Genomic DNA, 13,208 nt, shown 5'->3' on the forward strand with positions numbered 1-13,208 from the left:
AAGCTGGTCTTGATGCCAAGTGTTTGAATGTATCGGTGGAAAAGGCCAAAGAGATAAGGTCAGAAGGGATTCTCAAAAGGATTGAACAAGTTAAGAAGGTGGTCAGCAAAGTATTAACTCAACCCAAGTCCAAAGGAAGAAAACAGAAAGCCTTATCAAGAGATGCAAATCTGAGGACTTAGGTAGATACATCCGAACCCACAACTGATGATATTCGAGCTGCTACTCACAAACTGAGCACGAGCAAGATCAAGATGGCCAATGAATCAGAGGCTCGCACTTACTTATCTGATGTATAACATCGAAGGCACAATAAAGGTAAGATCACTGATGTAAAAGTATCGATCAAGCCTGGTGCCAAACATTTTGTTGTAGAGGTTCAATACTTTGGTGGACCCAAAAGAACAACTGAGAACCCTGATGTCCATCAGTATGGTCATTCAGAGCATGTGGAAATGTTGAGCTTGCTGGAGGGTAGGCAGCGAAAGAACAAGGTTGAGAAAGGCTGGGAATATGTATTGCAAAATCTGATCAAGTTCAAGGAAAATATTGAAGAAAGATTAGGCCTTGATCTTGAAGACAAACAACCAATTTCGTCAGTTGCCAAAAGAAGGAAAACTGGCGAAGGGCCATCTGTTTAAGTTTTCCTTCTATCTATCTGCTTGTAATTTTATTTACTTTCTTGTAACTTCATTGTAAAATTATGTATATACAAGTTGCCAGATTGTAATTCACAAGTTAGATAACTGATAAGATCTACAAACAATTAAAACTAAACCCAAGGCATTTGATGATCTATAAAAATGTCTTGGAAACTTAATAGGTTTTATCAAACTCAAGTATTTCAAACTTACACTTGTATAGAAACAAGTTTGAAAATACTTGACAATATTTCAGGACAACTAGGGGGAATTTGTTAGGTCCAGTTTGAGCTATAAACTAGAGCTCTCCGGCTGCATCTGGAGAGAATGAAGAATTTTCCGAAATATTAGAAGTCCAGTTGCATTGTACAGTTTAAGCAACTAATGACTTCCTCCAGTTAAGATCTGAAGACACAAATTTGAAGACCTTCCAGTTGAAGTCGAAGACAACAATTGGAAGAAAGGAAATGGCAAAGGCAGCGAAGCCCAGTTGACATTTCACCAGATCAATCAACTGGAGATCCTCCAGGGTAAATGCCTTTACAAAGCTTTACACTGATTACTAGGAAGACCTTTTACACTACATCCTTTTAACCGGACAATAATCTTGTCTGTGGATAAAAGTGCAAAGATGTAGAGTGGTTGAATAAAGTAACCTTTTGTCTTACTTTATTTAACACACACAAAGGATTATTTACTAATACTTTTGTGTGCTGTCAACCATATTTGTACTTCGAAGTTGAGATCCCAATGCTCATACTTCGACTATAAATAGAGGTCCTTGCCCAAGCATTTGAACAACTTTGCAAACACATACATTCTGCAATATTGGTGAACTTGTGCAATATTCTCTCAATCGCAAAAAGGAACATTTCACAACTTTAAGTGTTTCGATTGTTAGGAAAATTTCCAAGTATACATCAATTGTATTTCATAGGTTGTTAGGATATTTACATCTTTGTATTATCTTGGTTCCGCAACAGTCTTGTATTTTATTTAACAATCAATAAATAAAATACACTTGAAAAATACATATTGTCTCATCGATATAAATACTTGTCACTTATATCTATTGCATTGTATTTACTTATTTACATTGTCACCTTAATAAGTAAACCTCCAGATTACCTGGTACACAACCACTCTAAACTGGTCACGTCCAGATTAAGTGATTGTGTTGCAAAGTACACTCACCATTAACATAGAGGTGTCTTCAGCACCCATTTAGTAATAGTCGGGACTTACAAACGTTGCCTCTTGTTTTTCACCCCAGACATACGGCCTATCCTTCTGAGTTAATTGCGTAAGCGGCAACACAATCTTAGAGAAATTGTCGATGAACTTTCTATAGTAGCTAGCCAGTCCAAGAAATTGTCTAACTTCAGTCGGTATCTCTAATGTTCTCCAGTCCTTGACTGAATCAATCTTGCTAGGATCCACGTGTATTCCATCCTTGCTCACGACATGTCCCAGAAAGTGTATCTCATCAAGCCAAAACTCACATTTAGAAAATTTTCCATACAGTTTTTCCTTTCTCAGTAATTCCAATACTTTTCTCAGATGTTCAACGTGTTCTTCCGTTGTCTTTGAGTAAATTAGGATGTCGTCGATAAACACAATTACAAACTTATCCAAATACGGTCGACACACTCTATTCATCAAATCCATTAATACTGCTGGAGCGTTAGTCAATCCAAAAGGCATCACTGTGAAATCAAAATGTCCATATCTTGTCCTAAAAGCAGTCTTTGGTATATCGTCCTCGTGTACACGCAGTTGATGATACCCTAAACGTAAGTCGATCTTTGAGAAACACTTCGCACCTTGAAGTTGATCGAACAGAGCATCAATCCTAGGAAGCGGATAACGATTCTTTACCGTTAACTTATTCAACTCTTGGTAGTCGATACACATGCGAAAAGAGCCATCCTTCTTTTTGACGAATAAGACAGGTGCTCCCCACGGTGACTGGCTAGGTCTAATGAATCCTTTGTCCTGAAGTTCTTTTAATTGCGTGGCCAATTCCTGTAATTCAGTTGTTGCTAATCTATAGGGAGATTTTGCTATAGGAGCTGCATTAGGAACGAGACTAATGCGAAAATCAAGTTGTCGAGACGGAGGTAAGCCAGGCAATTCATCAGGGAAGACATCCTGATAGTTCCGAACGACGGGAACATCAATCAAGCTAACCTCTTTAGCAGACACACTCATGACACGACCCACAAAAGAATCAGACACCTTGCCCTGAACTTCTAGTATCTCACCGTTTGGTAAGGGAATTCTAACAATTTTTGCGCTACAAAGGATCGTTGCATCAACCAAGGACATCCAGTCCATACCAACAATAACGTCAAAACTTTCCATTTCAAAAGGTACTAAGTCAATAAAGAAAGTATGATTATTAAGAACTAATGTGCACGAACGAATGACCTGGTCTAATCTGACTAACCCATCATTAGCCCTTTCTACGTCAAAACATAAATACATAGGGCTCGGCTTAGCACTCAATAAAGGAATGAAACTAGTTGCGACAAAACTATAGTCAGCTCCAGAATCAAAGAGAACAGTAGCATAATGACCATTTAGAAGAAACGTACCTGCAACCACGTTCGGGTCGTTGCGAGCCTTAGCAGCATTCAGAACAAAAGCACGACCTCTAGCAGCTGGAGCCTGATTGCCTCTATTCTGATTGGGTTCAGTAATCTGTAGCTGGTTAGGATGAACTGCCACTTGAACCTGTTGCCCAACCCACTGAGAACATGTGTTCCGATAGTGATCAGTGGCCCCACATTCATAACATCCTCCACGAACTCCGATTGGTCTCCTTTGATTCAATGGTGCCACTTGAGTCCTTGGTTCCCGACAGTAATTTGCCAAATGCCCAGTCTTATTGCAGTTGTAGCATGTTAAGCAATTCTGATTTGCTGCATGGTGCAGATTGCACTTGGTACACTTAGGATGGGGACCCACATATTCCTTTTTGCCAGCATCAGTCACTGCAAATACCTTGCCTCTGTTTTGTCTCTTCCCATCAGATCGCCAAACTTTCTTATTATTACTCATCCCACTGGTTTCCTTCCTTTTTGTCCCAACAGTAGTAATAGTTCCACACTGAACCAACTCCTCTGTCATAGCTTCAGACCTCAATATAGCCTCCTCTAGGGTAAGTGGGTGAACAGCATCCATAGTCGATCTAACCTGAGGAATTAACCCACGAAAATACTTCTCTATACCTTTGTTCTCAGGTTCAACCAAGTGTGGAACGAGCCTTGAAAGTTCATTAAAGCGGGTAGTATATCCAGCATGATCCGCACCGACCATCTTATGTTCCAAAAACTCTCGTTCTAACTTCACCAGTTCAGTTGCAGTGCAGAACTTTTTCATCATCAACTCTCTGAAGTTATACCAAGACATCGCCTCTGCCGCTAATTTGCCTCTGATTCGGCACTGAGTGTTCCACCAAGACAAAGCATCTTTAGTGAAAGAGTTCTCCACATACTTGACCCTCTGTTCAGGAGTGCATTCATTAATACCAATCACAGCTTCCATCTTCTCTAACCATTGAATAAACTTAACTGCTCCACCTCTACCATCATACTCTTGCACGCCACAATCCTTAAAGTTTTTGTAAGTACAAGTCCTGATGCCACTTCTAGGCCCCCTTGGCACATTTCCAAGTCGAATTCCCTGATCAACGTCTTCATAATATTCACCATCCTGATCATCCCCTGCATCCTCAAACTGAGCATCATCATACTGAGCATCTTCATTCTCTGCATTTTGTGCATTTTGAGCATTTTGTGCGAGTATAGTATTAACCACTTGGGTGATCATGGCAATCATGGTTGGGTCTGGTTGCATTCCAGCTTGCTCATTGGCAGTTTCATTTTCAGCTTCACCACGACCGCGTCCACGACCACTACCTCGGCCGCCACCACAGCCTGCACCACTTCCAACTCCACGACCAGTACCTCGACCTCCAGCTTGTTCATTTCCACGACCTGCACCGCGGCCAACACCTTGAACTACTTCAGGCCCAGTGCCACGACCAATACCACGGCCTCTACTCTGTCCAGTTCCTTGGCCAATACCACGACCTTGACCAGAGTCTTCATTTTCACCACGGCCTCTACCATGACCTCCGCTAGTTCCAGCACTAGATATTGTTCTTGCCATTATCCTATAACCACGTGTCATTAGTCGGAGAAGGATACACTCGACGATGTTAACATCACAAAATACTCTGAGTAGGCTCTCTCGTCTTATGGTCTAAGGAATGCTATCTAGAACCTAAACTATTCATACAATTCATGTCAATGCAATACACACATATATATACTAATAATATATAACCCTAAATTGCAGTTAAAATGTGGTCCGAATCTAACACCTACATCCGTTGCACTAGTGGTGTATGTATACAGGGTGTACCAGCGGCTAATCCTCCACACCTCAAGTACATTCAATGCATGGTCGGATCACGGTACTGGTATGCTCTCTAGGTATTGGTCGGGTATGTATACAGGGTGTACCAGCGACCAACCCTCCACCTAACCAACACCCATTAAGCATCCCAGGGTAGCTACCACACTCTCACTACAAGTGCAATCACTGATGTCAATAACTGTCGCAAGGCATGGCGGTAATCATAGAACAGTTGATCAGGCTTTTCTATGATTATCGTTATGCGATACTAGTTAGTGCCATCACTTCATCTTGCTCTAATACACATAATTAATCACAATAACACCGTAAGCACACAGTCACCAAATGATAGCCATAGTCAAAATAAACACAGGGATAATAAGTCTAAACAGAATGTGAACTCAAAATATAAGCGACGTTAGCACGTCTAGAATGCATCTATGATTCCTATCGTAAATGCTATACGGGGTTCTTAGGTTATAGTCTAGGCTTTTCCACCTAATTCTCTACAACCACGGCTCTAATACCATTCTGTAACACCCCATCGTTGGCGGAAACATGAGGTGTCATGAAAAGTACAGCATGACATGGAATTACATAGATACTACTAAATAAAATAGAATATAATAAATATATTCCCAAAAACATAAATTCAAAGTCATAACAGTGCTAAAATAACTTATTACAACCAAGTCCATAAGAAATAAATCAAGGCATGTAGCCTTAAAGTCTGACAATTATTAAGGAGTACTAATCTCCGAAGTCCAGCCTAGCATAGCAGTCTTTATCCTTGATTAACCTGAGTACCTGAAAAGTATACTAAAACGAGTCAACACAAAGGTTGGTGAGTTCGTAGGTTTTATGTCAAAAGTCTATTAGAAGAATAAGTCTTTTTTCGATTCCTTTAAGTCTAAACAAGTAATAGTTCAATATATAACGAGCAGAGTTACACCATATTAAGTCCAAATGTCTCAATGTTTCAAAGTCTGGCCTTATGGTACCTGCCTTACTCCAAGTCTCAAGTCTCAACTCATACAATAAGTACGTCCAAAGCACAACAACAAACACATAATCACACACATACAACAAGATCAAAGCATGTCAAATGGCACAAGTAACTCTATACGCACAGGCTCAATATTGAACTTAAAACAGAAACCGACAAAACTGTTTGAAAATAAATATACTTTCCACCCCAAAACTTGTAAAAAGAGGGCTACGAAACTCACCTGGAAGAAGCACAAGCATAAGTACCCTAAGTCAATGAACAAGAACAGGAACAGTCAGTACACCTGAAACACGCTCAATATCTGTCCAAAAGTCCTACATTGTCCACAAGTCACCCAGTAAGTACTTACTTAGATGTACATGTCTATGTCCTATACTAGTATCTTGGGAAATGTCATTATGTCTCGTCAAATATTAATGTATATTAATCATGTTGTCCTTGTAAATTGTCCAAAGGGAACAATTTGTTTAATAATGTCACTTTAAATCGTTTATATCCAGTCAAGTCTTCATATGGAATATTAGTATAAAAATGTGTTGAGTTCAAAAAGTCGTATAATTTATATTTTATCTTTATGATTTATATAAAATATTTACAAAGTCCTTTCATTTCAAATTAATCTTCGTATTTATATATGTATATATATATTTTTTATTAAGTTAGTCCTTGTATATATATAGTTTAATCCATATATATATACACAAAAGTCTGAATATTCATATTATTTCAATTTCACGTCATTTTAAATCCATATTAACAAAAAGACCAAATTATGAATCTGCCCCTTTGACCGCCGTTGACCGGCGTTGACCAACCTTGACCGATGGGAAACAAACTCACCAACACGAATTCTAAACACCTAACCCATGACAAACTGATTTTTGAAGCCAAAAATGTACAATTCGGTCGGTTTGACCGGCGTTGACCGAGTCAAAAATGAAGAACAAAATTTGATCCGGTTAGAACAAAGATTAAGATCACAATTCCAAGACCAAAATCACTAAACAATTCAGAAAAATATATATATATACATACTTAAATATTTCGGAGCTATACATATATATATATATATGCATATTTAGCCAAAAAAATATATATATATCTATATATATATAAATATATAATATACAAAATGTTGGATTTAATAGATGAAAGAAAAAGAAAACCTTTATACATATTTTTATAAAACTTTTCGGATTTAAACGAAAATATACATGTACAAACACAAAAATCGGATTTATACATACATATATATATAGTCGAGATATATAAGTATATATGAATGAGATTCTTAATTTTTTTGATGAATAACAAGCCTTTAAACGTTAGGTCTAGCCATATCTTACCAATATTTGGATAAGAGATGAAGAATAATATGAAGATTCAAGAAATCGGTGGTGGTTCGTGGTGGTTAGTGGTGGTTCGTGGTGGTTCGTGGTGCAAAAAGAGAGAAAGAGAAGAGACGGGGGAGGAGACGGCTAGAGAGAAAGAGGGAGAAGAGAGAGAGAGTGAAATGGGAAAATGGGAGGCTAGGGTTGGGAATTTTAGGGTTTTGTTTAGTCTTTTCCCTAGTTTGACCGAAATTTGACCATCTTTGACTCTACCAAGACTCGTTTGACCTGACCATTCTAGAAGACTCGTGGCCCGTTAATCTATTTTGTCGTCATATTTAAACGTAACTTTTTAATAGCTTTCTATCGGATATAAACATGTCTATATTTATTTATTAAACCTTTTATTGATTTAATTTTAAGTATTTTACTTAATTTGGCACTTCCACAAGACAACTAGTATTCTTCCTGTTCTCGAGTCCACGTACAATTTCTCTAAAGTCTAAGTGCTCATAAAGCCCGAATCAAAAATAAGTTCACTTATTCCATGATAAAGTCTTAAAGGCTCATGACGTACATAAACCAAACGAACTAAAGTAACCGGAAAGTGTTTCGGGAAGTACGCTTAGATGATGGTTGTCACAGATTATGGCACTGGAGTATAATCAACTATTACTGAATGGTTATGTTATGTAATGATCTTTAAAACCGGTTATCTGATGTATGAACCGCTCATTTTTGTTCTTTTCATATACCGGTTGACCTGTTGTATGGTCATGGTTACAGTTGTGGGTTGTGAACGCTGACAAGATGGATGGTGGATGGTCTTAGACTCCTACGAGGTTGTAGTGGGTGGTATCGGTCTCATTTTTTCTTCCATTCGAGAGGTGCGACCATCTGTCCACCGTCTCCAAATCCGAACACGTGTCATGGTTGACCGCCACAAAATTTAGAAATGGAAGTTATATCGTTATTGTTGAATCGTGTTCTAAAATCAATAAATGTATATATGCGTCTATCTATATCTAGTGTTGATTTGTGTTTGGGATTGAAGTTAGACACTGATTTACCGTTTCACATTTTGCTCTCCGAAAAAAATTGTTGTTACCAAAGATAGTGTTGGAACTTAGTCGGAGAAGATGACCGGAGTATAAAGTCGTCGGACTAACCCGGTAGCATACATCGAGTGAACAAAACATAGAAGTTCTTACATCAATTTAACACTTTTGTAGGTCATTATATTACATAACCATTCACTAATAGTTGGTTACATTCTGGTGCCTTAATCCCTATTATTTTTTATGTCCAATGTGGCATTACCGGTTACAAATAGGATGTTACCCGGTAGGATACATTAAAAGAACAAAAATGAAAGGTACTTACATCAGATAGCCAGTTTAAAATATCGCTACATTGTATAACCATTGAGTCATAGTTGGTTACACTCCGGTGCCATAATCCATATTTATTTACAACATGCTGCCTATTTTGTCATGGATTGGTTTAACCCGCTGCATCTGTTTTGACCTTAACCCAATTGATGTTATTTTTAACGCTGCTTGTATTGACTCGAAGCTAGTTTTACCCGGGTCAGTTTGGACCCATTATCCGACCCAACGCAGCCCGTGTGTTTTACCATCTTTAGATAAATAGCTGGACAAGTCACTACTTATTTTATTTTTTTTTTGAACATTAAAAACATGATTTTATTAATATGAACTCTAGCAAGGAGCTAGAAGATACATACAAGAAATGCCAAATTACAATATAGAATTAGAAATTGAAACTATTCCATTGGGACCAAGTAATGTTGAATGAAGTTGATCTATTGGAAAGCCATAAATAGCTAGTTCCTTTGAGTTCCTCGAAAGCAAAATGAAAGGAAGGTTGTTTATTCGAGAAGATGCATACGTTCCTAGTTTTCCATATGACGCAAAGGTATGCCATAATAAAAATTGTTGAATAAGTTAGATATTTTCTCTACATTAATTATGGATAGGTAGCGATTAATAAACTTGCTAGTTTAAGTTACGGGTAATCAATCTTCGGTCATAAATCTAAATGAAAACACAAACAAAACATATACTCTGTAAACCTAGTATATAATCAATGGGATATCTTGTAGTCGACTTGTAGATTATAAATAGATATTGTATTTATCATTTATCAAGTTGATTGATAGTTATCAATATTATACACACGTACGTAGTGGATCATTGGAAATCATTGTCTAAGACATGTGGAAGATTATACGAGTTGGATAATCTCTCCAATAATAATAATAAATATCAACTAAACTACATCCGGTAATCAGCAAGATAATTTATTTGAAATACCGAAGACACCAAAAAACACAAGCCAATTATCAATTTAATCATTGGGTTAATATCTTAGTGGTAAAAAGAAAGAAAGTCCTTCCAATGAAAGCTTAAATTCAAGAAGACTTGGGTACGAGTCTTGATGGAACAAGGTTTACCTTATTAATTGTCATGTCTCCAAATGAATAAATAGGTGATATTGCTCCTATTAGCTATTAGATAAGGTAACCTTCTATTGCGGATTCAGTTAAGACAACATAGTCTAATCCAAGTTTTGATATCTGATTCACACCTATCAAAAAAATTAAATAAAAAATAATCAAATTAATCTATTAGTTATTTCGTTTTCCGCTCTTTATCATTATTATTATTACTAGTTGATGTAGTGTTCGGAAGAAAAATAACAATAATAATAAATGAAATCATGCACTCAATAAGGCTAGTGTACTTTAATATTCATAATAAACATAAAGTTGAATCTTTTAATAATTTCCTATTAAAAGAACATCTTTGAATTTTATGAGAAGTGTATAAATATTTGATGCATTTTAACTATAACCATAAGGAGTTTGTTTAACAAAACTCTTAGGTCGCGTTTGGTTCGCAGATTGTGATGGAATTGGAATTGAATTTCATTCCTTAGTGCGTTTGGTTGCTCAATGATGAAAGAATATCATTCTGTTGGAATGTCAACATTCCCTCATTTGATGGAATCTCTATTCCATGGGGATGAGGGAAGGAATCTCATTCCGTCTCTCCCTTAAATCTTCAAAAAATGAAAAACATTCCATCAAAAAACATTCCATGAACCAAACACGCCCTTAAACTAATGATTAGCAAATAGAGACATTTAATTATATAACTAATAATTGTATATGTACCTTAATTTTATTGTGATCCAATAGTTAAAAGATATTATCATATACTCTATTATTTTCATACTAGATGGGTACCCGCACGTTGCAGTGATACCTCAAAAAAGTGATGGTTAAGTGGTGGTACCAATTGCGTGAATGTGCAAAAAAACTCATGGATTGTATATAGTAGATTACACACCAGATACTAAAACAAATTCAGTAACAAATAAGTTGGCTTAAGCTTGAGGCCGAGTACATATAGTGTTATATTTAGATACAATCGTTGGTATTGATTGTTAACAATATTTTTAAACAGTGGTTCATTTTGCGATGGATTAGTGTAATAAAAGAGTGAGACGTTGCTGGGGGTAGAACGCATGGGGGAAAACAGCACCTGCATGAGAGTTTGAGGGAGAGTGAGTGTGAAACATAGTTAGAGAAAAAAAGTGATGGAAAAAATGCTCCTATTAAGAATTCGTGTAAGAGATACTTTTTATTAATTATTATTCAAATCCTATGCAAAAATGCATTAAAACTAAAACCATACATCAACAAAGAAAAGGTGGACATACTTGAGCTTTATAGTCTGTTAACAGAATTCTTAGTCACAACCCTGAGCTATATTACGGTTAGCTTCTTAGCCACAACCAACCCTGATCAGCCACATCAGTCTACTTAAAAGGTTAAACACAAATTTCATATGAGAATAAGAAAAATAAGATAAACATTCAAAGGAACTAACAGTTAATATATTTGCAATGGGAATAAGAAACAGTAAAATAAATTAATAACCAGTATCATAGTAGAATGACTCTTTGGAAAATTAGATGTTAACAACCATAAGTTCAAAAACTTCGCTCCCTATGCCATGGTTGTAAATCTCAGTTATATCCCCGATATATCGCTTATCGGTGGTCGACCGAGATGATATATTCCCGATATACTCCCGATAAATCTGATATATCCCCGATATATCGCTTATCGGTGGTCGACCGAGACGATACCGAAAATCGATATTTACAACCTTGCCCTATGCGACACCAAATCCGAATCTTAAACATGCCACTAAACGCTTCCAAGTATATTTTTTTATGCAGCACCAAATGCACCAAGAAACATTATAAAAATACTTGGTTGTATAGAAGGGTGTAAACTTCCATGGCACATGACAAACCAGGTAGCCGATCACATGGCCATATTCAGATTAACATGACAAACTGTAGTAGACAAAAATTTGACCCAATTACTTACGAATGGGATAACATGGGCTATGTTTCTTATATCAAAATTCAAACATGTATAACAATAAACAACTTAGAAGCAAGAAAGGTCAAATAGATTGGATGGGTCAAAACTTAGAGGATGCCTAAAGTATATTCTTAAGCCATGGAACCTAAAGAATTAGATTATTACTGAAATAAAGAAAACACCTAATTAGCTATAACCCAGGCCCAAAAGCAGTATCTCATACATCAAATTGTATTGGACTAATTGGTATACAACTTCACATAAAAAAGAAATTCAAATCTAACCATTTAAAAAAGATAAAAGTTTCACATAACCTATCATATTCATATCCATCTACCAAAACGTAAAACAGTTCACCATTAACCAAAGAAATGCATAATGGTTGTCTCACCACATACATTTTTATCAAAATAATCATTAGCAAGAAGAATGTGCACCATCAGAAAAGTCATGAGTTGCATACCTGAGATTGACAAATTGCATTCAAGTATCTTTGACCCCATTGCTAGTCATCTTAGGCTGGCCTACAGACATCACACAGCCAATTACATCTGCAACATACGAAGGAGTCAATATGGAAAGCTTCATTAGAATACATTGGTTATTACATTAAATAAATACGCAGCCTCAACAAACAAATGTTTCTTATCTGAGGTTTTTAACACCTCAAACTGAACCGGTCCAAAAGGATAATGAAGGAAACCACCACCAGAAGCTTGTTTTGTGAACTTCATTATCACCATCTAGTTCAATTATGTAAGAATCCTTCTGTATGACCCTGTACTCCACCTTGCTTTCATGTACTACAAAATCCTTCCTTGTGTAAACACATCCTTTTCTAGTTTGGTAATAAAACCGTGAGCAATGTTGCTCTTTGAAGTGCAGGGAATAACATGATCCTGCTTTATATGTAAACCACACTTCTATTAATATACTTATGAAGGCAATGAAGCGAATTGGATGAAAATGACCCATTGCATAAAGCATTAAAAAAAGTCGTCAGAATAGATAATTACAATGATAATATTGAGAGATATCATTTTATGTCGAACTTGTATTACGTGGAAAGATTTATAGTGAATAAGAGTATAAGACCATTGTCACCTTAACCTAATTTTATGATTTCTATTTCTTCTTTAGGGCCCTCTTACCATTGTATATAATTGAATCTATGATCCCGGCAATTGTGAAAATACCTAACTACAACATGAAAAGATCACGTCATGAATGGACATAGTTGTAAAGTATATGGGTTGGGACTGCATTTGTGAACATTAGAGGTGCCAAACGGGTATACTGGATGGTTTGACCGGTGGGGTAACTGGCCAAGTTGGATAGCCTCAATGCTTGAATATTTGTTTTTAAACTTTCAAGATCAC

General features: G+C 36.6%; 1 protein-coding gene and 1 long non-coding RNA gene across 2 annotated transcripts; both read right to left on the reverse strand.

The window, feature by feature from the left end:
* Positions 1–1,865: 1,865 nt before the first annotated feature.
* Positions 1,866–4,817, reverse strand: LOC122610254. Its single transcript, XM_043783247.1, has 6 exons — positions 4,461–4,817; positions 3,991–4,148; positions 3,701–3,909; positions 3,072–3,565; positions 2,592–2,792; positions 1,866–2,123 (listed from the first exon to the last, which is right to left on the reverse strand). The coding sequence occupies exons 1-6, from the start codon at positions 4,815–4,817 to the stop codon at positions 1,866–1,868; spliced, it is 1,677 nt and encodes a 558-aa protein (XP_043639182.1).
* Positions 4,818–10,785: 5,968 nt separating this feature from the next.
* Positions 10,786–12,381, reverse strand: LOC122609954. The gene is made up of 3 exons (XR_006325431.1): positions 12,293–12,381; positions 11,154–11,252; positions 10,786–10,975 (listed from the first exon to the last, which is right to left on the reverse strand). It is a non-coding gene; the product is annotated as an uncharacterized LOC122609954 (long non-coding RNA).
* Between the last annotated feature and the right edge of the window lie 827 nt (positions 12,382–13,208).

Source organism: Erigeron canadensis, chromosome 8 (assembly GCF_010389155.1).
Source record: "Erigeron canadensis isolate Cc75 chromosome 8, C_canadensis_v1, whole genome shotgun sequence".
NCBI classification, from domain to species: domain Eukaryota; kingdom Viridiplantae; phylum Streptophyta; class Magnoliopsida; order Asterales; family Asteraceae; genus Erigeron; species Erigeron canadensis.

Bases quoted from the DNA above. Each gene is read 5' to 3' on its own strand.
- LOC122610254 (XM_043783247.1), bottom strand. From the start codon at position 4,817: ATGGCAAGAACAATATCTAGTGCTGGAACTAGCGGAGGTCATGGTAGA. The intron at 3,910-3,990 runs GTTAGAACGAGA...TGAACTTTCAAG, and splicing joins ACTGCAACTGAACTGGTGAA to GCTCGTTCCACACTTGGTTG. The intron at 3,566-3,700 runs GTAATAATAAGA...TGCACCATGCAG, and splicing joins GAAGGAAACCAGTGGGATGA to CAAATCAGAATTGCTTAACA.